General features: G+C 32.7%; 2 protein-coding genes across 4 annotated transcripts in view; both read right to left on the bottom strand.

Moving 5' to 3' along the window:
* Positions 1 to 3,467, bottom strand: part of LOC116350891 (inositol-trisphosphate 3-kinase B-like) — a 15,224-nt gene extending 11,757 nt beyond the window's left edge. The window contains exon 1 of one of the 2 annotated variants that reach the window (XM_031782870.1): positions 3,165 to 3,467. In XM_031782870.1, coding sequence (XP_031638730.1) covers positions 3,165 to 3,428 — 264 coding nt within the window. In that variant the 5' untranslated portion in view covers positions 3,429 to 3,467. The remainder of the gene's footprint in view (positions 1 to 3,164) is intronic. The other variant, XM_031782871.1, reaches the window with a different exon arrangement.
* On the bottom strand, positions 2,580 to 25,153 carry LOC116350893. Of its 2 annotated transcripts, XM_031782874.1 has the most exons (3): positions 24,798 to 25,153; positions 17,598 to 20,228; positions 2,580 to 2,621 (listed from the first exon to the last, which is right to left on the bottom strand). In XM_031782874.1, the coding sequence occupies exons 2-3, from the start codon at positions 19,146 to 19,148 to the stop codon at positions 2,595 to 2,597; spliced, it is 1,578 nt and encodes a 525-aa protein (XP_031638734.1). In that variant the 5' UTR covers positions 19,149 to 20,228; positions 24,798 to 25,153; the 3' UTR covers positions 2,580 to 2,594. The 2 variants fall into 2 exon arrangements, with proteins under 2 accessions (XP_031638734.1, XP_031638733.1); XM_031782873.1 differs by lacking the exon at positions 2,580 to 2,621 and having other exon boundaries at positions 16,812 to 20,228; positions 24,798 to 25,152.

Raw genomic sequence — 25,153 nt, 5'->3', positions numbered from 1 at the left:
TTCTCTCTTTCTTTTCTTTTCTGGTTTTCGTTGGGGCCGCAGTGTATCGTTCAAAGCCAGCCGACGATTTTGTTAAGTGAGAGTGAGTGAAAAAGAGGCTTTTGAGGTGAAATCAAACAAGCACACACACACCCAACACCAATACACCTAATCAAATTCCAGTTGATTAGCACAAAACCGATTCGGTCAAATCATATCAATGAAAAAAAAAATGCAAACAAACATACACAAACTCATTTATTCAAATCTATGACAATTGCATGATCAATTCACAAACCGGTGTAACGACGATCCTCTGATAATTCTATTCACTCTATCGTCGATTTCTTTTACATTTACAATGGCCATATGCAAACACTAACAATTCAATATACACTTGTGTTCCATCATATTATCTATTGACCTGCGCTGTTGTTGTTGTTTCTCTGACGTCGTCGTCGTCGTCGTCGTCGTCGTCGTCGTCGTCGCCGCCGTCGTCGTTTTTTGTTGATTGAAAGGTTTGAATCGTTGAATGTTTATAAATAAAATGATTATCGTGTCAAAATATATAGTGAAGGAACCAATGACAGATTGCACAATATAAATCTAATCGTATTTAGAAATAGATGGTTGAGAATTTTATTTTGATATTGCCAATCTCCGAATCACATGCTCTACAGATGATTTGATTAAGTGGCTGCTTCACTTTATAAAAAAACGGAATGCTTTCATTAGATTTTCGGTCATTTCACGATTGAAATCGTGTACTTGATTTCCGTTTGACACATGTTTACTATTAACGATACCGACACAAACTGACATTCATCTTCATTCTGTGTACAACTCCATAGCAATGTAAAACATTAGCAAAATAATTGAGCAGTGCATTAAAATGTGTGAGTATTCATTGGATTAAATAGGTAATTAGCAATACCAATACACATCAGCCTACAAGCAGTGCTTTAGAAATGTGTGACACGCATTATGTATGCGTGTTTTTGTATTCAATTATATGGTCCAAAGTTTATTTTACATATTACAAAAAAATGGTTGTGTTATTGCAGACCCAGACGGTTGACCCAGCCAGACATAGTAATGAGTTTGCATTTGAACAAGGAAAAGAACAAGACCTGATAACGCAGTGGCTATTTTGAAATAATAAAAAAATGCGTCACCATACGTCATCATAAACACACAAATATTTACTATTGAAGAAAAAAAAAATTCCAAGCCTTTCGCTTCGGAATATTCATGATGGAATGGAAAGGATGTCAAAATAAAAACAACAGTTCACTGGAAACCAATGCATACGTGACACCAACATGGTATTCACTCGAAACTTGTGCGAGTTTCATATTTTTTTACATCCCAATTTGTGACGTCTTCAATCATGTGAATCATTAATTTGCTGCCCTCATTCACGGAGACCATATCTCATAAAAACAAAACCACCGAACAGCAATAAACATCGTATCCAGTTTGTTGTAAGATCATATTGAAATGACCACAAAGTGACTAACTACCGAATGGACGTCATTCAGAGCTCATGTCTCATGACCATCTTAACAATCGGCTATCAAATACTTCAAATTCTCTATAAAACCAAGAATTTATTTATTCAAAACACTATGCCTCCACTAAGATGATCAAAAAAAAATTGAAACTGTCACGAACTGTACAAAATGAATTAAAGTTTAATTTATAACCAGTTTAATATATCAAAGATAGCACCTTGTTTTTGTTTATATTGGATTCATAAAAACACAACAACAACAAAACGATTACATTTCGATGAAATTAAGTTCTTTGGAACGTATACGTGCATCTTGACATGAAAGATTCTCACTGAGAATCGCACGTATTATTGCCAAAGATATCCGAGAAGATAAACGGAGATACAGAGACAAACAAAGAGGGAGAGAAGGAATTAAATATAATTAAAAAAATCTAGAACCTGTATATTGAGACGGGCAAGAGTTCAGGTGTGCACATTTACGGTGCGATTAACTTAATCGCTGAGACGAATTGTCTCAGCCTAAGGAAAACCAATCAATAAATTATTGCAATCTCATTATGCGTCGACCAATTCTACTTGATTTATATTCGAATTTAGATTTATTAAAAGCACTTTTTTCCCTTCGTACATTTCACACGCATTCATATTTAATGTCATAATAATAACTTACGAACGACGTAAATAATAATGAAAATTGGCTTATGATTTATTTTGCTTCGAATAAGTTTCATCGTACACAGTTGGAATCGGTTCGATCGTAAATCGAAAGACTGCAGTGTTTCTATTGCGTTTTCACGAACTACACATTGCGCATTCAATATCACCTATAGCAAACGGTATCGAATTCAAGTCAGCATGTTGCTATTTTAATAGAATTTTTTTTTTTTTTTGAAAAGTGTGTGTGTTTTTTTTTACACACATTCGTTTATTTACCTAGCATTTAGCACTTGCATTACGATTTGTAGATGCTGGTTTTTCTTTAATGTTCTCGTTTCGTTTGTAAAATATTTCTTTATTACTCCCTGAAGACTAAATAAATTTCGAAAAACTTACGTAAAAGTCAACGTGAGATCATTATTAAAGACCATCCTTCATTTTATTATATGTATTTTGAATCTGTACATACCTGCAAATACAAAAATTAAAAAAAAATATATATTACTACAATCTCTAAATCAGTTGCATTTCAAATGTTTACAGTTAACTGGAAATAAAGGAAGGAATGAAAGGTTTGAAGTTCAAAATGTGCATTGCAATACAACAAGTTAGCCTAAATCAATGAGTCTCCATTATTCAGTAAACAAAATGTAGTTAGTCTATTGCATAAGATTGATAAGGATAAATGTTAAAAAAGTATAATGAAATCATTAAACAGCATCAGAGTGTGTTATTCGTTCAATTGAAATGACTCTGACGAATTAAAAAAAAAGCCATGAATTGCAATGAGTGACATCAAATTGCATATGGTTTTTTTTTTCGTTTAATATTGACACATTGTGTCATACAAGCAACAGCTTCACCGGATCCATTAACATACGCAAAACGAACAAGATCGCGTAATTCGTGAATTTACGTAATAAATCTTGTACAAATTGCAGATTTTATTCAATGAATTCAAAGTTCGATATTCTCTCCAAAATTTTAATCGAATCGGGCTGCATTGTTTTACCTTTTTCTTAAGTGATGCTCGTTCGCTTGGCTGAATAACGTAAAGATCAACAATGCCCAACAGACAATCGTCACAACGACACACATCTTCGCCAAGCATTGACGAGGTGCAAGAGCCAATGCTTGAAACTGAATCCATCGAATCGGTTCGAAGCAATCGACGGCCTAGTCCACCTTCAGCCGAAGCGGCCTCAATTTTCTTGGCCAATAGTAATTCCATTAGCGTTTTTGGGCGCGTTGTCGGTGACGAATTGCAAAATGTCATGTTGAAAATTGTCTATTTCGCACACAATATGATAATTAATGGAAATTATAAAAAAAAAAGTCACTATTCAAATCTGTAAACACCATAAATTTGATAGAAGAAAATCGATCAAAAATCTCCATTTTACAACATGAAATAAACGCAAAACAATATACACTAATTTGATTGAAACAGATGTTATGTCTCACGGTGATTAAATATTTGCAATTAAACTGACGTTAATTAGATGAATTTGGTTGATTTTGTCAATAGGTCGTGATTTTTTGTTGCACTTCGTTTGAATAGCAGACACTGATGCTCGTGTATAAAACAAAATTATCACCACACGTATCAGTAAATGAGTTAGACCTTGAATAAAATATTTGATTGAGACTATTCAATTGTCGTTCCTGGTAATCTAAATGTTCATTCAGTTTTTGTTCATCCAGTAAAATTTAATATGCTCAATTGACTGGATTGAATTTCTTCATTTGAAATTACTTTATTTCATTGTGCAAAAATAATTGATCGCATATCAAATGATTGAAAATGATTGTAATTGGTCTCGATTTCTATGTGATGTTTGTTTTGTCCGTCTCTATGTGGCACATAGAGAATGAGAGATGAGATTTCCTGTGAGACCAATTTACCGTCGGAACGAAGCGCTTTTCATCAAAAGAGAATCTGTCATACAACTCCACCTGTAAATTTTAATTAGAAATGAGCGGCTGTCAAATGAAATAGTATTTAATTTTACCGCTTTTATGCGTACATGCCATTTGACTGCTATAATTGGCATTCAATTCGATTGCGATTCAATTTATTTTCAGCAAAATGCTCAATGACGTGAGAGTAAATTAACGCCACTTTGGTCAAATTGTATTTTAGAAAATAGATTAACCATGCGTACAAAGAGCAATAAATAACACATTTGTTAATATAATTCCATAGTCAGTTCTCGTAAAATGAGCCTTCAACTGAATTGATACGGACAACACGATCATTTGGAAAAAGTGCGAAAACGCAAATGTGTGCCTTCTTTTTTTAAAATGATGAAAAATAGTTTAAGCGAGTATAAGCATGCATGCAGGTTAGGAATAACTGGAAATACTGTTTGTGCTCGTTCTCGGTTGTATTTTGTGGCAAAATGTGAGGAACGTGACGTGTTGTGGTCGTCGTTGTCGAGCAATAAATGGGCGGAAAGCATAAATAATCGTATATAATCGGTTATTTAATGTAATCCACTATTTTCATGTTCGAGCACTGCTTAACACAACATGCGTGCATTCGCACATAATTTATGAGTGTCACACTAAAAGTAATAGGTAAAGAGCTACAAACATTGACTCCAACGACTTGTGTACGCATGTAATCGTTTTTATTTGTGTTATTAGTTTTGTGCGTTCGCTTATATTCCGTCTGTGCATATCGGTTGCATTTGCCGTTGTTTCTTCAAGTACAGAGGGGGCGTATGTATTTGAAACATATATTTCATTTGCATCGGAATGAGAAGCGGGTAACCAGTCACAATCAGATTAAATTATTCGATTTTAATTTGTTTAACTCGGTTTTGTTTATTGAACCAAACCGTCACAAACATAAAATATTGTATTTACATAAAAAACGCGCCAAATCTTTCGTTTGAATGAATGGACTTTTGAAAAACGACCATATTCGACAGGGATCATTATCTTTATTTTTTATTTTGCATAAAAAACAGACAATTTTGGATTTTCTTTTTACATCAAAAAAGGTTAAACTATACCCTGACCAATTGACGTCACAAATAATTTTATCAAAACTTTCGATCAACATCGAAAATAAACATTCTTTTTCACAGTTACAACTTTACAAATTCGATTGAACTGTCCGCGAACTCCAATTACGCTTTCAATTTATTCAATGATTTGTATCGGTTATGGTTGCGCGGTGGCGAGTATAATTGTTTATTATTGAAACATCAAATGACATTCATGCAGTGCTCTTTTCATCGTTCCAAATTTTAAAAACTGAATTTGTTGACATGACGTTGACACCAAAATTATAGTCTTTGTATATAATAAGTTGCAATGGATACTTTAATAATCGTAAATTGCTTAATCATTGTGTCCACTAAACATGCAATAAATATTGAATCTTTTCATTTCACATGATATCACATAACAAATAAATAAATATTTGATAGCAGCAGTGTTTGTAAGATAAATTTTATCTTTGCCAAGAAAAACCGGAAAATTCCATGGCTGCAATTTCGACGAAAGAAGAAGAAGAGAAAAACGAATTCGCATGTGTCAGATATATTTTATCGTTATTTTGTGCCTGTTGAAATGTAGGAGTAGTCTTTGATGACAGCTTTACTTAATGTGACAGCCTGAATAATGATAAACTCCTTTGCAAAGAAGACCACACGCAAATAAATTCTGTTCAAATTGGACTTAAAACTGGCGTTCATGGCGTTGGTCTTCATTTTCCCTTGGATTTTGTAGGAAAAATATGTGGGCGTCAGCAGAGAAATTGAAAATATTGATTCTGAAATGAGTTTATTCGCGTGCCGTAATTCAGGAGGAAATTACCTTTTACCGGGCATACGATTTTACAACTTAGAGAACAAAAATATGCAAATAAAGAAAATATGAACATAATAAATAGCTCGTACTTGACAGTTGAATGTTAAATCTTCGACAAACTGTGACTCTCATGCATATGCAATAGTTTCCATAGCATATAGTTTCTTTTTATCAAAGAAAAAAAATATTTACTTGAAATGGTTGCGCATAAACTGAAAGCACATTAAATTTTATTGATTTTTACGAGACAAATTATTAATATTTCTCTGCAGACACTTTAATCTGTGTATGTGCACTTTAAATTACGTTTACCTATGAATAAATGCGCACAAGCAGTCAAGCATCGATGGCAAACTGAATGGTACCTACATGAACACGCAAAACCATTTGAATTTTATGTAAATTTTTATCAAACTCCAACAGTAAAATGGATTAAATTGCAGACGTCTGGCTGGTTTGTCGATACCATTTCATGTAGTACGTTGTCTTTTTTTCCATGCAGAATGTTTTATTTTTCTACACCATTTCAATCGAATATAAAGTCGAATGTGCATTTTTATTCAAACGAGATGAATGTGGTATACAATGTGATACATGGAATATCTGATTTCTTGTGCAATTTATAGAAAACAAATTGGAGATGTTACGAAAAAGAAAAACATAACATAAACTCTCTCGTATGCGGAATCAATCGAATGTATTATTGAAATTGTAAATGAATAAATCTTTTTGGTCTTGTTGAAGTTACAAAAAAAAAAATCTTGAATTGTTTATTCAAATTATTCTCTCACATTCAACTGGAAATACTCCAATTTCAATTATCGTCTATTTTGTATTGTGAAAAAATGCGTCTAATTTTCATGCCAATGACACGAGTAAATCGTCATGTGATACTTTCATACAATTTTGCAATTGGCATTCGAAAAGGAACAACAATAACAATGTTTCAACATAAAAGCGTTACATAATTTAAATTACAATCAATTTTCCATAATAATTTTTGAGCTGAACGATTTAATTCACCAACGTTCTTCTCATTTATGTTGCGTTTATTTCATGTTATACAAAATTATTCGCGCAAATAAAAAAAATGTTTATTTATCAAAGATCACTTATTAGAGTTCAAAAATATTTTCTTAGACTTTTGAATGTCACATATAAACTGAATTATCGTATCAATCGACGAAATAAAAAAAATCGGTGGTCATACGCATCGTTGATTAAATTCATGTTAATTTTTCGGATTAAAATGTGCGTCACAAAAATGATAAATAATTTTGACCTTCTTTGTCTCCCTCTCTCTCTTGGTTTACCGTTTGTAATTTCACTAGAATTTTACCGTGTTTTTTTGCACGATCAAAAAAACAGAAGATCGATTAAAAATCGAAAATGTTTGAAACACACGCAGTCAATGAATTCAATTTGTATGTAAAAACCATAAAGTCGTCGTGGATGTCGTATAATTGTGGACACTGTTGCGCTTCGATTAGAATAGTTTCAGAGTTCGCGAATCACTGAATCAATGGATATAAAGTAAACAAGTCGAAACGCCACTGAGTCTCATGCAAAACATGTCGGCATATAGCGAAAGCAACGACCAGAAAAATATCACAGTAATTTGGTATATGTTTGTTTGTTGTGTCTCTATTGCTTTTACTATTCGGTCAATCTGGCTGCGAATGAGTCTTTTTTTATATTTCATTTATCTTCTTTCTCGCTTGTTTTCTTACATGAAAACAAATAAAATTGTATGTGCGTAGCTTCATTGTGTTGTGGAGTTCTTTTCTCTCTGCCCGTCTCACTCTCATTTTATCAAGCCATGCATTTTCGACCAGCATATATATGCGGTACGATTTTGACGACTCCATATCGTTTATATACATATGTAAATACGATTTTACATGGCGAATAATGAATATGAAGAATAAAAAGAGACACACATGGAACTTTATATGAGTGCGAGTTTGTTTTTCGCTCGGACAAACAATAGAGCGGTCTTTTTTAAATTATTATAACCATATTGTGCCAAGGCAACGATCTCAACACATTGATAACATACACACCTTTGCTTGTACGTCTTCAGTGATTTTCAATTATTGTGGTCGTTTTTTTTTTTGGCCAAATGTAGCGCGTGTTGATGACAAAACAGAACTTTGCATTGTTTTCTATTTTTTGTTTGTACTGAAATAGTATTGTGATCGATTGAAAAATACATATATTCAAAGTAAAATTGAAAAAAAAAAACCCGCATTTTATCAAGAAGAACAAAAATATTTCCTGAACTTGTTCCATAATCTGAATAAAATTGATTTAATTTATAATCTAAGGTCAAGTTTTATAAATATATCTGAAGTGACAAATAATCATAAAGCCAATTAGAAATTGCACACATATATAAATGTGAAACGTTTTCGAAAATTTCGATTCATCAACGAATAAAAAATAGTCCAAGTTTGATATAATTCAACGAATGAATTTGTATACAAATCAATTAACATTTGAATAGCACCGCTCTTTGGCCGCAAATTCAAAAAGTGTGGTTTTTCGTTTAAATGACGTCAAACGGAGTGTCGCTACTTCACTGAAGTTTATTTAATTTGGTCAACGTGACATTGATCTTTTGAACGAGATTATGCTTTCGGTGTACGGATTAGAGATTTCAATTTTCTGTAAATTTATGTTTCGCTTAAAAAAAGACCTTTATTCAGAACAAAGGTTCATTCGGTGTTGTTGTCAACACTTCCTATTTATTTTAACTCAGCAAAAACAGTATTGTGTATGATGCAGACATTTTTCTCAGTTTTGCATTCGTTCTTAAACACAGTCAATATAATAAATCGTAAATGTTTGCGTGTGAGGATTTCGAGAGGCTTGAGAAAAATTACTTGAATTAATACGTTATAGTTGAATGAATGATAAAAGCGACATATGTCGAGTTTAAATCTGTCGCATCATCGATTGCTACGGGTATACAAAATAATTTCAACGTTACATAGTTAAACCCGTTTGTTAATTTCCAATATCCTCTGTTTCGCATGCCGACACACACCATCGCCAATTTGTCTGTGACACACCAACGTGTCCAGTCAACGACACTTGCTCAATTATATACACAAATACATATTGCATTCGTTAAGAAAAATGAAGCAGTCAACATCAATTTATTTTGAACCGATGAGCTCTTTATTTTGCATTTCCAACGTAATGATATAATGACGGTGTCTATTAATCACCTTGTAATTTGCAATTTACGAAACACCTCTTTTTCCACCACGTGCGTCAACATGTCAATTGTTGAATATAGTAATGAAATGAATATTTATTTTTGAATGTGTGTTTGTGTGTTTTTTTTTACTACCTTTACTAGAACTTTTCCGATCCACAATATTTACGCAGTTGAAAGTGATTTTGCATTTCAAGCAATACTATAAAAAGTGCATTCTCACAGAAAACAATTCATTCGGTTCTTTGTTATTAGAATTTACGTCATCAATCTATTCTGAATTGTCGTTGTAATGCCATTCCGGGGCGCAAAAATAAAAAAGACTCGAATTCTACAAAAATGTGTCTTCAAGTTTAGAATTATTTTTGTTCTATATAAAAATTTATTCGTAGCTATAAAACTAATTTGGACACCTTATTATGCAAATCCGACGATTAATTACCACTATATGTCCACAATAAAAGTCACAACGAAAGAAAAAGTTACAACAACTTTGAATTTTATATTTGTTGAGACAAATATGAAAAACGCCGGAATGTATGCTAAATGAATTGTGTGCGAATTGTGTAATTGAAATTATGTTTGAATTTTTTTCATCAATAAACCTGTGCATTCCAAATTAGCTAATATTTTCAGATAAACAAACGATTTGAACGATTATGAAATAAAAGATTCGTGAAGATGGTTTGTGTCATAACAGTTATATCATGATTTGCATCAATTACAAGAGAAAAAAAACCGCAAACAATAAAACGCAATTTCAATTGAAATTAAAGTAAAAAAAAATATGATAAAGTCAGTTGAAGTTCGGAAGTTCATTGGATGGTTGAAATTAATTGCTGAAGGTTATGTTATTGCCTTGATGTAAACTGCACAAATGTTCCAAATAAAGAATTAAAATTGGCGCCAAAATTAATCGCAAAAATGTTGTGTTTTTATTTTTGGAAACCAAAACAGTCATAAAATAATCATGCGAATGCTGATCAATAAAACGATGACCGTAAGAAGACGTGCGTCATCAAACAAAGTAGGTGATCAGACTATTTGGTAGTATTAATTTATGGATTGACAGAAAGATTGAATGGTGTGATGTGAAAATTCAATTCCCATTCAGTCTGGCAGGTAACAGATGCTGGCCAATTCGATTCGCTCATTTTTACGTTTCACATTCGCAAATATCTTTCATTAAGTTATAAAAACCTCATAAAAATTCAAGCTGCAGACAAAAGTAGATAGTGGTATAAAAATATCATCAATGACCATAAAATTTATAGAGCTTATCAATTACTTTGTCGATGACGCACGCGATGCACACACCAAGAATCTAAATTAATCAAATTTTTTTTTAAATCCAAATATGCAAATCGAATTGAATGTCGCTTTGTCGGCTTTTGTATATTTCTGGATTTTTATCCCATTCACGCCTCATGTAAAGCGATTTACATATACGTATGAGCAATGAATTCTCAAAGCTATAGCGATCTGCTACTAATCATCATGAGAGAACATTTCCCAACACCAGGCAATGAATATGACGACAAACTCGAATCCAGTGCATGAAATTGTAAATCATGAAGCACGCGCTTGCCGACCGCCAATCATGCCAAAGTATTTGTTAGTGTAGTTGGTATCAGCTGTGCATTAATATGAACGCAAAAGCGTCATCTGATGAGTTAACTAAACGCTACTGACGTTTTACCATGTAGTACGATTACAAAGCAAATAAAGTGCTCAACAACTGCGATTTTATGCTCTGATCGCGCTATGTAAATGAAAGAAAATACACGATTGATAAAAAAAAAAACTGTGTTTATCTTGTTTTTCGCAAAAATTGTCATTGATTGATATAAAAAGCATAAAGGTGTGTATGTTCATCATTTATGTTCCAGATTTCAGGGTTTTGTGACGCATGCAAGCCAATGAGGTGGAAACAAAAAAAAATTGTTAAATTATTCATAAAAACTATCAGAGACGCGTTTTTGGATTTCTTAGAGTATGTTGCCTCTATGGCATCAATGTTGCTCTGTGTTAAATATGGAAGTCTTCCTAAATGAATGTCGAAAGAAATGGAACCGTTTGTTGTTTTATTTTTAGAACTAAAAAAAATCGTTAATTTAAACGAAAATAAAATCCAACATAAAATTGACTATACTGACGTCTGTAGATCTGAATTTTATTACTTTTCCTGATATTGATTCGGTGCAAAGAACTTTTTAAATTTAAATAGATACAAAATTCGAATCTTTTTGGATACTTCCCAGGCCTGACCTCAAATAAATATGAGATATGAAATGCTGACATTCAAACGACAAAACAATAAATAAAATTGTTGTACGAACAAGCACCCAGTCTAAATGAGTCAAAATGGAACAAGGTACATTATTTATAAACAAATGAAATAACAATAAACGTTTTCAGTTTTGTTTCAGTCTATTGTGTCTGATAAGAGTGAGTACTGTTGACGTCCTATCGCCGAATGTATAAGCCAAGCGAATTGCAGTCACAATAATAATTTTATAAAAGGGAAAAAAGCATGTACTTCATTAGGGTCCATTCAATCGAGTACAAATGCTGTTAAAACAAAAAAAAAGTAAGCTGTGATCAATTGAGCAAAAATGACGGCGCCATTTGAGATTGTTACACACAACCTACGTGTGATCCAACATTTTTTTTTTGAGCTATGGGATGAGTACCGGGTTTGAGATGTCAAAAGATTTCGAGAGTTACTCCAAGTTAAGCCGTAGAAATTTAAAGTGTTCTCGAGACGTGTCGAGACGTATGGACAGACAATTTCTCAGACTCAAAAGGATGCAAAATGATACTATTTACTTTACTCTAGTGTCTACCCCCTAGGTTTGAAGTGTATATATTTTTCGGTATAAACGTCGCCCAAGGCATCAACAACATCGTTTTGATATATATCAGCGACGTTGCGCACACAACCATGGTCATCTTTGACGTCAAACCACACTCACACCCAAACAACTGTTTTCGAAGAAAATAAAAACATGACATGTAAACTCCATATAAGAGCTCTTGCTTTTGTGTAAATTCTATCGACATTCTCATCGGTTTGACACCAGCCTTTTGTACCGTCCCTACTTTGTTTGTTTGCATTATAATGGCGAACATTTTGAGGACAATAAAGTATTTAAAACAATAGACAAACCTGATCAATAAGTCATAGAGACAACACTTCACATGAATTTAGACCCGAAAAAAAACTATCGATAACACATTTGTGATTTGATCGCTTTTTTTGAGTGACCAACACAAACAAACGAAGTATGTGTTCAAAATGATGATCTATATTCGGCCAGGTGAAGAATGAAAAACGCTAAAATTAAGGTGGCGTGGTGGCCCGTTGCCATACAGTCAATTATATTCAGTCGATGCCATTAATTGGTTTTCTTTTTCTTTCGTGATGTGCGCGTGATAAACGGGCCAATTTTATTTTAAAATGTCTTATCAACCGTTCCAAAAATAAATACATTTCAAGAAGAACGAGATCTCTATGCAATGTCTGTATTAAGTGGATAATCGGATGCATGTGTATCGTTGTTGCAATGCATCGCGCGCATTGACTGTGAGTAAAATGTGCGACAATGAAAAAAAAACGGAGAGATAGATTAATTTTTCACATGAAACAGGCAGCAACAACAATATTAAAATTGAAGTGGCCGCTGCAAACAACGGTGTCGAGCCAATTGAAGAAAAACGTAAGTTTGATTCAATGCCTTTCGTTGATCACCACAGCACTGAGACCAAACAAACAGCACAACAAGTTAAAAAATATACTTCTTAACCGTTGAATATATGTATACATCTATATGCTGGAATCAAATCCACCCATACACCAACATCGTGGACAGATACGAATCGATGTTAACCACTTTATATTCATTTTTTGTATGGCGAGAGAGCGCTTTAAAGTGCGGCAGAAATTCATTGACGTCATATTAAAGTTTTTAATCATATTTTATTGTACATTATATGAATCGAACACACATCGAATCCATTTTGGCTTATTTATTCACGAATCTCTCTGAACAATGTTGGCTTTGGCTTTTTATGTTGCCTTTGTAGTTAATAAAAACTTCACAGGAAATACAAACGAAATGAAGCACGACGATGCGCCATTGTCGATCTGACCTGTTGAATCATTCTATTTTTGTTTTACATATAAACAAATAAATTGGATGAAATTTAACGAACAAGAGAAAACGAATTACTTTTTTTTTGTAGCAAAAACATCGAAATGGATTTGTGCTTTTCAGGCAATTTCAATTGTGCTTCGGGAATTAAATTCAAACACTTCAATTTTACCGTATTGACTCTTTTCACAAATTGAAGGTTCGTGCACAAAGCGCAATTGTGCAAAGGCAATTAAACTTTACATTCAGATTGAAAAGTACATAATTACTGATTGCAAAATGAATGCAAAACTTTTCTTTTATCTCTCTTTCGTCTTCATTTGAAATATAAAACGAATGCATATTGGGTCACATGGTGAGATTACCGCTATAAATAAATAAATAGAAATTTCACAAAAATAAAGGCCAAACCATTGTCAATAATCATAAAAAAAATTGTAATGACCAATTTGTTGAGATTCGCTAAATTCCAATTGATAACGTAATAAAATGTAATGCGAATGCGTCAATCGTTGATGAAATGGGATTTAAGCTTTTATTTCATACTATATATACATATATTCAATTATAAAATAAAGTCTGATCGATTGATATTTTTCGATGATGAATGTGCATCGTACATAGTTGCTATAATAAAAGTCATCGATGATAAAATGTTGGCATGTGCCAACTGTGCTCAGTACATTGCTGACAAATGAGAAAAGTTTCGATTTATGATGTGAAATACTTGGTGTGTGACCGAGCTCGGTTCTTTTGTATCTGCGTAATCGAGAGCGGTTATTTGTATTCTACATACACACCCTATGACGTTAACTCCAAACGAACGAATGAAATGAAAAACACTCACATTCGTTTTGCATTCATTTCAACAAATGTATTTACTTAACAATGAATTTGTTCATTGAAAAGTATGTATAATTAATTAGGCAAGTGAATAAAATGTGCTCAAACTATAAGTTAATGGCCAACAAATTGAATCAATTGAATTGTGATCGGTTCTTGAGTTATATTTACTACGTTTGCGTACTTTCCGTCATTCGGTACCGAATGCGAATGAAATTCTTTTTGCGCGCAAAATAGTTTGCTAGTTTTGTGTAAAGGCACTTATATCAACTGAAATCTATGCTAATCATTGATGCCAGGTATCGCTTTCAATATACCATTTTGTGGCTCCGGACGAACAAAAATCCACATGAAAAATGATATGAAAACCACAAAAGACAGTTCAAATGCTCAATGAGTAAACTAAAAACCTGAAACCACATGTTCAGTCAGCATTTTTCATCTTTTTTTTCCTGTCTGATATCAATTCAATCATTTTAAACAGAAAAAAACGCGCCTTAACAGCATATGAAAATGTAATGTGAATAAATTCATTTTTCTCTTCTAGAAATAGTGACTAATTCGGCATTTTTCTTCACTTCTAATACTCGTTTCCAGAAATAGTATGCAGCAACGAGGCATAGCAACGAACAGAAATGAAGTAATGAAAAATAAACCGTAATAAATTGCATGCATACACGAAAATTAATGGTAATACGCGTCAGTAATGAAGTCAAATGACATGTAATCTATTCGCTGACGTCTTTTAATGGGTTGATTTGCGAAATGGATCATAACGTAATTTACATAAATTTACACAAAAAGAAATACATGGGAATAAATAATTAATGTAGGGAAGTTTAAAAAAATAACGTGCGTTAACAAAATTTAAATTTTTGGACCTGTCCTGTCGTAATGTGATTCATTGTGAATTTTTTCCCTTTCAATTGCGTAAATGAATTGAACTTTATATCATGTATTTATTGGGCGATTGTTCAAAGGCATTCCCCTTATCCAATGTACGTGAACGAAAAAAACAATCATTTCATCCAAAATGGTTGACACAAAGACGTGGGAAAAGATCTCACAGTCTTTTTCTTCTTAAATAAACACCTTAATTGCGCATTTACGAATGATTCAGAATCTAAATGAACCACGAATAAGGTTCTTTCTTTTTTTATATTATATACTTATTGCAGCGAAAAGCTGATAAAAAGTATTTGAAATGCTGAACAATGATGTTAGCAAAAGAGGGAAGAAAAGGGGGAGGGAAGAGAAAGAAGAATGAGAAGAATGTGTATCTAGCTTAATGCATCCATGTTAGCGATGGTCTTATCGAGCATTTATGATTAAAAATAACTGTTTTTTATACTCTCGTCCGGTGTTGCTTTAGAATGAACGGAAGTAATTCGGCATTCGTCGTGGGAATTTATTTTATCGTCAAATAAATTGTCGGCATTATTTTTTTTATTTATTAATCTGTGATCAACAAAGATATTTTTAAAAAAGTCTAACGTCATATTTTTTTATCATGAAAAAAGTTCTCCTTCAACAGAAATCACATCAAAATCGTTTACGAGATTTCGAATATGTTTCATATGTTTGATTATCTTCAACTATGACAGTGTTATAAAATCAGTGAGATTTTATGGAAAAGTGTGACATTTATTGCACCAGATTACATATTTAAAATGCGAAAACAAAGGGCAACGCGCCACAAGCAATTGTTTTACGGAAAATTTTTAGTGTTCAAAAGTGACAGCGAAAAGTTTATGGCTGACACACAAAATATTCATTTTATCGCCTTTTTTTGCTGGACGAATAGTATCGTCGACACAATCATTTCACACTAAATGGAAATGAAAGAGAGAGAGAGAGAGAGAGAAACAAGGACAGCGCATTTATGAATCCAGATAAAATAGTAATTTGTTTTTGCGCGAATGACGTTAGTTAGATTGATTTAGTTCTTTTTTTAATGCCACTTACATGTGTGCAACCTTATTTTTCGTTTTTATTGTTTTTCACCCGATAAGATAAGAGAGTAATATTTAAGCTTGGTTAAGTGCTGCTTCTCTGTCTCTGAGATTAGTGTTAATGTTAGCGTTGATATTTTAATTACAGCCACACATTTCATATTGTTACGGAGTGCAGTAAATCGAGATTAGTGATCTGTGCACATAAATGTGGCAAACAGAGCGAAGTGTTCTTTTTTTGTATAGAAGTCCAACATTTCAATATTTAACGATGGCCTATTACTTCCATTTGTTTTAAAATCATTGTCATCTGGAGAATAGATTCCAATTTGTACTTTATGGCATATTATTCAATAAAAAAGCATTTACAGTACACTCACTCGCCCATTTATCCAAGCACAAACTATCGGCCACAAAGCAATTATAATTTAAATGAAAAACTAGACTTTAAAACAGACTTTTTTTGCAAATATACAAACATGAAAAAGCAATAACAACGAAACATCACAACAATAAAATTTGAGAGAAAAAAATAATAGATGCGATGAAATGCTACATTGACAACAGTGAACAAAATGAAAAAAAAAAAAAAAAAAGAAAAACGTTAATAAAATGTAATTTGTTTGAAAAATATAGAAGGGAAAGAGAAAAAAAAGTCCATTAGCTCAACGTAAATTTTTAACTTTATTTTATTTTATATTTCTCTATAGTTAGCTTCTAGTGTAAACATTTCAGCAGATGTTTTCATATTTTCTATTCTGATGACGAAAATAGAAATATTTTAATTTTTTTTTTGTTTTATAATTCCTATACATGTCTCATGATATCACGATAAAAGTCCTTTTTATAGGAAAATTTACTCAATTTAAACAATTTAATTGGAATTAAAGACACACAGCTGGATTGTACATATTTGAATATGTGCGTCATCGAAATTGTTGTACTACAGCTAACACAAAAATAATAGAAGAATTGTCTTAATGTAAAATAAACGGTTGTCAAAAGCCGTTGAAATAAATAAATGCCTTTGATAATAATGATTTTTCTTCTTCTTCGTTTTTCTACTAACGTGACGGCAATATAATTATCACCGTCTCATATAATTTAATAATTTAAAATTTAATACGTTTTTTTTGCATAATACTTTTTATATATTTCTTTGTAGCGGATCGTTTGGAATTTTCATCAACATGAATTAACTATTTATTTATTTTTCTCTCTCTGTTTTTGAAAAATTAACGAAATTTCGATCGATTTTTTGAAAAATATTATTTTTCTGTGAATTGTGATATTTTTTGGTTATTTTGCAAATTCATGTTTGTACAATTGTTTGGTTGTACCATTCAAAATAAAAAGTGTTAAAAGAATCAATCAATTTTTGGATCCGCCGAATTACGATTTGATTGTGATGGATAATAACTAGAAGCTTTAGATAAACTACATCTGCATACCTTTGTCTTTCGCTGCTGTTGCTGTTGATTCAGAGCGTCGATCAAATTGTTTGAAAATTGGCTGGATTCCTCTTCGTTATCTTCTTGGCCAATGGAACAGGTTGAACAACTGGAAAATTTGCGTTCCGGTGTTTCCGTTGGCGATTGTGAATAATTGTCATCAAGTAAACTGATCGATGATCCGCAATAATTTAAATTCGAGCATGATGATGCTGCACTCAAGTCCGATAAATAATCGGTAGCTTCAGTGGCCGATGATCGTGGCGAATCTAATGCTGCGCCGAGTGATGATTTTCTTTGTTGACGGAAAAATTCCAATTCTTCAAGTGTAATGCCACACAGCACATCTTCACTGTAATCTGAAACAACGACCGAAGGTGTTCGTACAATTCGTACATGTGACATATCATCTTCGCTGACGCACGATTCACGTCTTGAAATTTGTCCAAAATATGATGATGTTTTATTGTCGTTTAATTGGGCTGGTGACGTTGGTGTTGGTGTTGGAATTTCCACGATACGTGCTTCAAGTATCATTTTACTTGGCACCACAAGTGGTGCTAGATTTGTGGACGATGGTATAAAATCAAATGGCTGTTGTGGTGGCAACGGTGAATCGGGTAAACTAGTTGGTTCAGCAACGGGTAAAAGTGCTGGCCGAAGTGGAATATCTGTTACCGTTAATGTCATTCGACGTTGTTGATTGCGTGGCGATAGATCAGCCATTCGAGCTAAAATTTCATCATCCAAATGGATGGCCGAATCAGAGCTTGATGAACGTTCGACCTTTTCGTGTACAGGTGTTTTAACATCTTCTTCTTCGCCCGATGAACAATATGGACTTGCAATGGCCAAACCCTCATCCGACAATGGACTGGTGCTGATAAAACGTTGATTTTTTAGACTTTCAGTCAAATTATTATCACACACGATATCACTTGAGCACGAAAAATCATCTTCTTTGCCATCGGTTTTTGCTGTGATCAATTGATCCGCGCTAGTTTTATTCATTTTTTGTCGACCGTTATTATTATCCTTTAACATCGTATTTGGTGTATACATTTTCGTAAATTTTTCCACACAAGAATAATGTGCTATAACTAAACGTTGATCACTACTCGTCAATAAATCCAATATCTTACAATTATTTCGTGCGTCTATGCCAATCGCACCGATGAATTTACGTTGTAATGGCACGGATAACAAAAGCTTTTTGCTGGTGCTGGCTTGATATTCACCATTATTAATGTGACAAGCGCTCAACTGACAATGATGTTTATAGCAGCAAGTGTGAACGATTGTCGATTTCGATAGTGGCATTGTGTTGGTAATACACGTCGGTCTATTGTTTCGACTGTCGCTAGCGTTTGATGTCGGTGATGGTGGCGTTGCGGTTGTGTATTGGTTGTTCACATTTGATTGTTCGCACGACAAAATGCTTGTTTGTGTGGCAAATGGAGATGACGATATCGAATTTAACGAAGTTGATAATAGCAAAAATGTTTCATCATTTGGCTTATCACACTCGTGCTTACACTTCACTTCGTTCATATTTATGAAATATACAAATATCCGAAATTCAGATAACACCGAACGAAACCGAAATGTGAAACAGAGTACGTGCGATAGACAGAGTGAGAGAGAAAACACATCCACACAATATTATCCGTTATTTTGTATAGACACACGGCACTCAATTTCGTCGATGCATGTATTCGAGGTGTTTTATGACCGCCTTTTTTATTCTTTCAGTCACGTCTAACTGTAACTTGTTAGCTCTTCTTTTTTTTGTTGTTCGTTGTGGCTGTTTATTATTTCGTCAACTATATAAACACGGGAAACGATACACAGCGATGCGTCTGTGTCAATTACACCCAGTGCACGCAATGTCATTTTTTTTTCTCGTTAATACACATTACACATACACATATAAATAGGCGCGTACGAGGTCTATTCCATTGACGTCGAAATTTCGTTTCGCTTTTGATCATATGAAGTCGCATTTATATACTTCACCCTGATAAATGAAAAAAGAAACCACCACATCAAGTTCACTAAATTTCACTTGTGATTTACGATCTTTATGTGTGAGCACTTGAATTAGTCAACATTATTTGCGAATGGGTGTAAATAGTTTAATAAACACATATTATTTGCCGTCGACATAGCGTAATCCACTTGTCGTATTATTGCTTTCTTTACACCTAACAACACATGTTTCGTATTCTTTTTTTGTTCTCTCTCTCTCTCTGTCATCTCTGTCTCATAGTTTGTCTGCGTTTCGTTTATTTCGATTATTGTAGATGCGTTCATGTCTCATGTTTATCATAAAATGATGTCATGATGTCGATCATTTACATTTCATATGCCTTTGTTGTCGCTCTTTTGTTACATTTTCGTTTCAAATGCATCTATTTTCAGTATTGCTTCAATTTAAGTGGAATGTTGTGCACATCTGGCAGCAGTTGTGGCAACAATATGACATACTCATAGGCGATAATTAATCTATTGTACGTCGTTGCAAAGTATATTATTCATAATTTTCTTTTCTTTTGAAAAAGAAAAACGTACAACAAAACGTTGACGAATTGATGATGCGTTTTATGGCGTAGGTGCGCTGTAATATGGAATCTGAAATGAAAACAATAGAGAAATAAATTGTTAAAAAAAGAACATAAAGCGCTTATTTTAAGAAATCACAGTAATAACTTATACTGCATATAAATAAAAATACTTCGCAAAACAGAAAAGTGACGCGAAAGAAAAGAGTAAAAGAATAAATGAAGAAATTTAATAACAATTTGTTGCAATAAACCGAAGTTACATTTGCGTCAATGTTTCAAGTGATTAATCTATCTTTTTTCGCTTATCTTCTCTCACTTTTCATCGATTAATCATCACAAATAATGAAATTGAACAAAATAACGATCAATAAGAAGAAGAACAAAAATGAAAAGTTTCTATTCTATCTTATCATTTTAATTGATTTTCTCACAAACTTTCGATTTCATTTTTACAAAATACCAAAAAAAGGCAATTTGTTCATTTGTCATACATTTTTTGTGAAAACTTATATCATTTGAATGTTTAAAGCATTTGTATTTCATCAAATTTTAGTTGATAAATTGATAAGACAAGGTGACTGCCAGTAAAGTTCATTTCTCTTCAATTATCTGTTATCCAAATATACCACTACTAATATCGCAAAAAAGAAAGAAAAAAATACCATAAATAGAAGGTACGTTGACAGATGTTTTTCATTTTTAATTACAAAAACGATCAGTTTCTATGACGTCAGTGATAATCGATAATATTTGTGCAATTTTGTTTCTTTTATTCAAATAAATATATATTAGGGTGGGTCAATTTGTAGGGGCCCGAAAAAACCTACAGAGGCTCATCACGATTTTAGATCTATGGGTCATGACAAGCTTTTTTGCCCGTGGAACCATATGTCTAAAATGAATTTCAAGCCTCCTGATTTTTCTACGTAAATATTTTTCAAAATATTTAAAAATCGACTTGGATATTGCATTAAAAAGGCAAAAAACATTATTTTTTCTCTAGCCAAATGTGTATGCGGGGGTTTTCGGGGTCGAGGAATCCATTTTTGACATTTATTTTGCGATATAATAACGTTTTGATACGATTTCCATACAAAAACTGGCAAAAATGGTCATTTACTTCTTTTTTTTTCCAATTTTTTTTGTTGATGTCGATTTTATCATCGAATCAAAAAATTATGTTCTACAAAGTTGTTCAGAATGATGAGAGAAATTTTTTGGGATAGCTGCCCTCCAACTCCCCCCACCCCCTAGGGGATCAGGGATCATAGCCCCTTAACCCCTGTTTTTTTCGACCTGAAACCCAAAAATTCGGCTTCAGCATGCCAAAAAACGTTTAGAAAGTGTTTTTTCAAGATGCCCTCCGAGCCAATTTTCACTAAAAGTAAGATTCCCCCCTCCATTTGGGGTCAAATACTATGGGGTATTTTGTAAAAATTGGCTAGAACCAAAATCGCGATGAGCGTTTGATGCAAAAAAATTGTTCCACCCTAATATATATATATTTTACATTTTTAATTTGTATTTAGAGAGAAGATCTAGAGTTGTTGGCGACCAATTTTGATGACTAAAAATGCGAACAAATTGTTTGATGCGAAAGAATGTTGAGTTACGTGAATGGAAAATTTTCCATTTGGGGTAATACGTGAATATGATCACTTATTAGATGAAATAAACATTTTGTTTATTGTCTTTACTCTTATTTATTTATTATGTTTGTCAAAAACCACAAAAAATATATGTATATGATCACACAACAAACAATAGATGTGCACGTGTTTTGCTCCAATTTGAATTATCCCACATCAAAGTTGTTATGTGTTAGTAAATAAGTATTTATAACAGCATGAAAAATATATAAACATGACATTTTTTTTTCTTTTTCTTCTTTATATGTAAGTACTCCAATTCAAATACATCTGCATTTTCATCAAGCTGCAATGCTAGTATATAAATATTGGTTGGATGTGAATGTGCGAGAAATGCGCTTCACGCTAATGCTGTCAATATCGTCAACAAAATAAATAATCTAGTTTCAACGCCGATAGTATATCGATCGCAGAACAGAAAAAAATAAACGATGAAAGAAAATACAAATTAGAACGTAATCACTTCACTGTAAGAAATTAAGAGGGGAAAACAAATTGCAAAGAAAATTGTGTGATTTAATACTAAGCTTTTGAATACAAACGACTGCCATGACCTAATGTAATATAATTGATAAAAAAAGCAAACACATGAACTGCAGCAACAAAGTAAAAAAGAAGTAAAATAAAACCGAAAATAATGTACGCAAATTAACACAATTAAAGCGTGAAAATTAAACGAATTTACCCAATTTTTTTTGGTGGCCAGTTTTTGTTTGATTTAACCATTTTTTTCTCAATTGCATGTTGATTATGGCATGATCTTGTTACGAGCTGTTCTGTAGGATCGCACGCAAAGAAATTATCAACCATTCACAAAAAACGACATTTTTATTTTTGTTAATGAAATCTTTATCGTATGTGTATTTTACGGTATTTTAAGTACACATAAAAAGAAAGAATTCACAAAAATGACGGGAATTTATCTGGAACCGGTCAGATTAATTGATGTGCGTCATCGTACACGTTTATTTTGGGTGAAAATTTCAACGATGAATCGAATTGACAATGTAGAAAAATATCGTTCAGTCTTACAATTGACTCGATCATTCGGATGCTATGATCACTTTATTTGTATTTCAAATTCAAGCGAATGTTGGAGTTAGTTCACGGAAAGACTCGAGCAAATCAAATTTTATTAATATTATTTTCGTTTGAATAATAATCATCTGGTCGTTAGACAGTAGACACAATAAATTCTATAAAAATCTATAAACGACACAATGTCTACGTGATAGTTAAATTTAAATTCTAATCATCATAAAAAAGATTCTTCTTAACAACCTGCTCAATCTCGTCTGTGCCACTAAAATGACACATATTTTGATATTTTTCATCATTTTAACATGTGATCAGTATTTAAATAACTAATAAATGGTTTCGTGATCGATTCAATCTAATTATCGTTAAACTATAACGATAACATGTCGATTAAACTATATAACACCTTTTTGCATTGTATAATTAGATATAGAATATGCATTTAAATTCAGTCCCTGCAAGTTTAACGTGAGCAAGCAAATAAGACATGTTCATACACATTTTCTTTAACATCTAATGCATCAACAAAAACAACAACAGCACCAATCGTGGCCAGTGCATTCGCTTCGCTTGATCTGAACTAATTATACACGAAAATAGTGCACATGTGCTGTGCCAATAGCACATATTGCCTCCCAAGCGTATAAATTAAATTGCAACGTAAATGCAATATTATCGGCAAAGTGCAAATCAGAATGTAATTTTGTTGTTTGCAATTTGTTTCGATAAGATTTTCTGCGATTAGGTTTAGATTTTATTTCGTGATTAGGCTGTTTGTATAAAAAATCCAAATATTCGTAATTTAAACAGTTGGATTTTGTTTCAACTCGGTAACACCGGCAATAGTCATGATAAATTCCATACAATAACAATTTATATATAAAAAAATCCCAATAGAATTTTCCCATGTTGACACTCGATTTATAATTTTAAATAAACTTCGCTGCACTTTTTCTCGCATTAAATCCAATCTGCTTTGAGACTTTTTTCCCTTTTGGTGTAGCTTTTGGTATTTATTCTATTTTTTTGCTGTTTGTTTCAAATGCTAATTACAATTTAGTATTTGTTGAGCTCAATGTTTGCGCTCATTAAGAATAAAAATTGTGTATGAAACCAACCGCCCAAATGGAGGTCGATCTAAGCAGAGCCTACGCATTCAACTGATTTCATGTAGTCATGAACACTCGACTTTTTTTTTCTTTTCTAAATTTGAATTAAAATGACATGTTTTATACGGATCATTTCATTCGCATAGGCTAAGTTTTATGTGACAATGCACAATTGCACATTGTTACTACTAATTTCGTTTTTTATTTTTGCCGATTAAATGCTCGACCGTTAAATTAACGTTCGGAAGTTTATGTTTATTAATAAGTGGTGTTTGCGCGTTGCAAATGAAAAAAAAAAAACATACATCGACTGATTCGAGTGGCGCATTTTCAAGTAAAACTTAAATGTATAATTTTGTGCTCACCAACGAAATTACGATTAATTGGTAATTTAGCATACTGAACATATGTACTTGGAACATACATATTCACCTCTAATATGCGAAAATTCATAGTGGCAAATAATCACGTTTCATTGAATTAGTCACTTGAACAGTGCGCAAAAAATGCACATTACACACACACAAACAGGCGACAAAAAAAGACTTATTAATGTCAATTAATTTAATTTTTACAACTGGCCATAAGTTTTTTTTAAAGCCAATCTCACAAACATATACACTGTTGCAATTTTGATTTTTTCGTACTTGAGGTTATGAACATTGTATTCTATATTTAAATGCATTGAATGCAAAATTATTCTAGAGAAAAAGCATTTGTTGAATGAATTTGTGCCAAACCATGAAAAGTACTGAACAATTTTCGAGTGTGATCGAAAGAAAGAAAGAAAATCGACATGTTTCAACATTAAATGATGACAATGATGAAACAAACACTTACTATTAAAGATTTTATTTGTGCGTTGACAGTGGGTCTCGGACACCAAAGTTACAAAATTCCGATACACAAAACACAAGAGTCACACATAGCGCACAAAAATGCTCACAAATGGCATCAAACAAATTGTATTCAGTTAGTTTTAATCCGTGTTAAATGTTTCTTTTGTTTTTTCGTTTCGTCTTAGGTCACTGTTTCTGATGTCTTCTTTTGTTTATGCACTGAATTCCATGCACGCCGACGCCATGGCACACATTTCAATTTCGACGAACGCACAATGTTAAAAACATAAATATGATAAAGAAAATAAAAGCATGATATATACAAATATCTTCAACACATATGCAAAAATGAATCAA

This window comes from Contarinia nasturtii, unplaced genomic scaffold, assembly GCF_009176525.2.
Source record: "Contarinia nasturtii isolate CC-2019 unplaced genomic scaffold, AAFC_CNas_1.1 Cnas_scaffold_4311, whole genome shotgun sequence".
Lineage (NCBI taxonomy): Eukaryota > Metazoa > Arthropoda > Insecta > Diptera > Cecidomyiidae > Contarinia > Contarinia nasturtii.
The sequence above is the reverse complement of the archived record's forward strand: the minus strand, read 5'-3'. Positions and strand labels throughout refer to the sequence as shown.

Excerpts from the sequence above, each read along its gene's own strand:
- LOC116350893 (XM_031782873.1), bottom strand. The coding sequence starts at position 19,148 with ATGAACGAAGTGAAGTGTAAGCACGAGTGTGATAAGCCAAATGATGAA.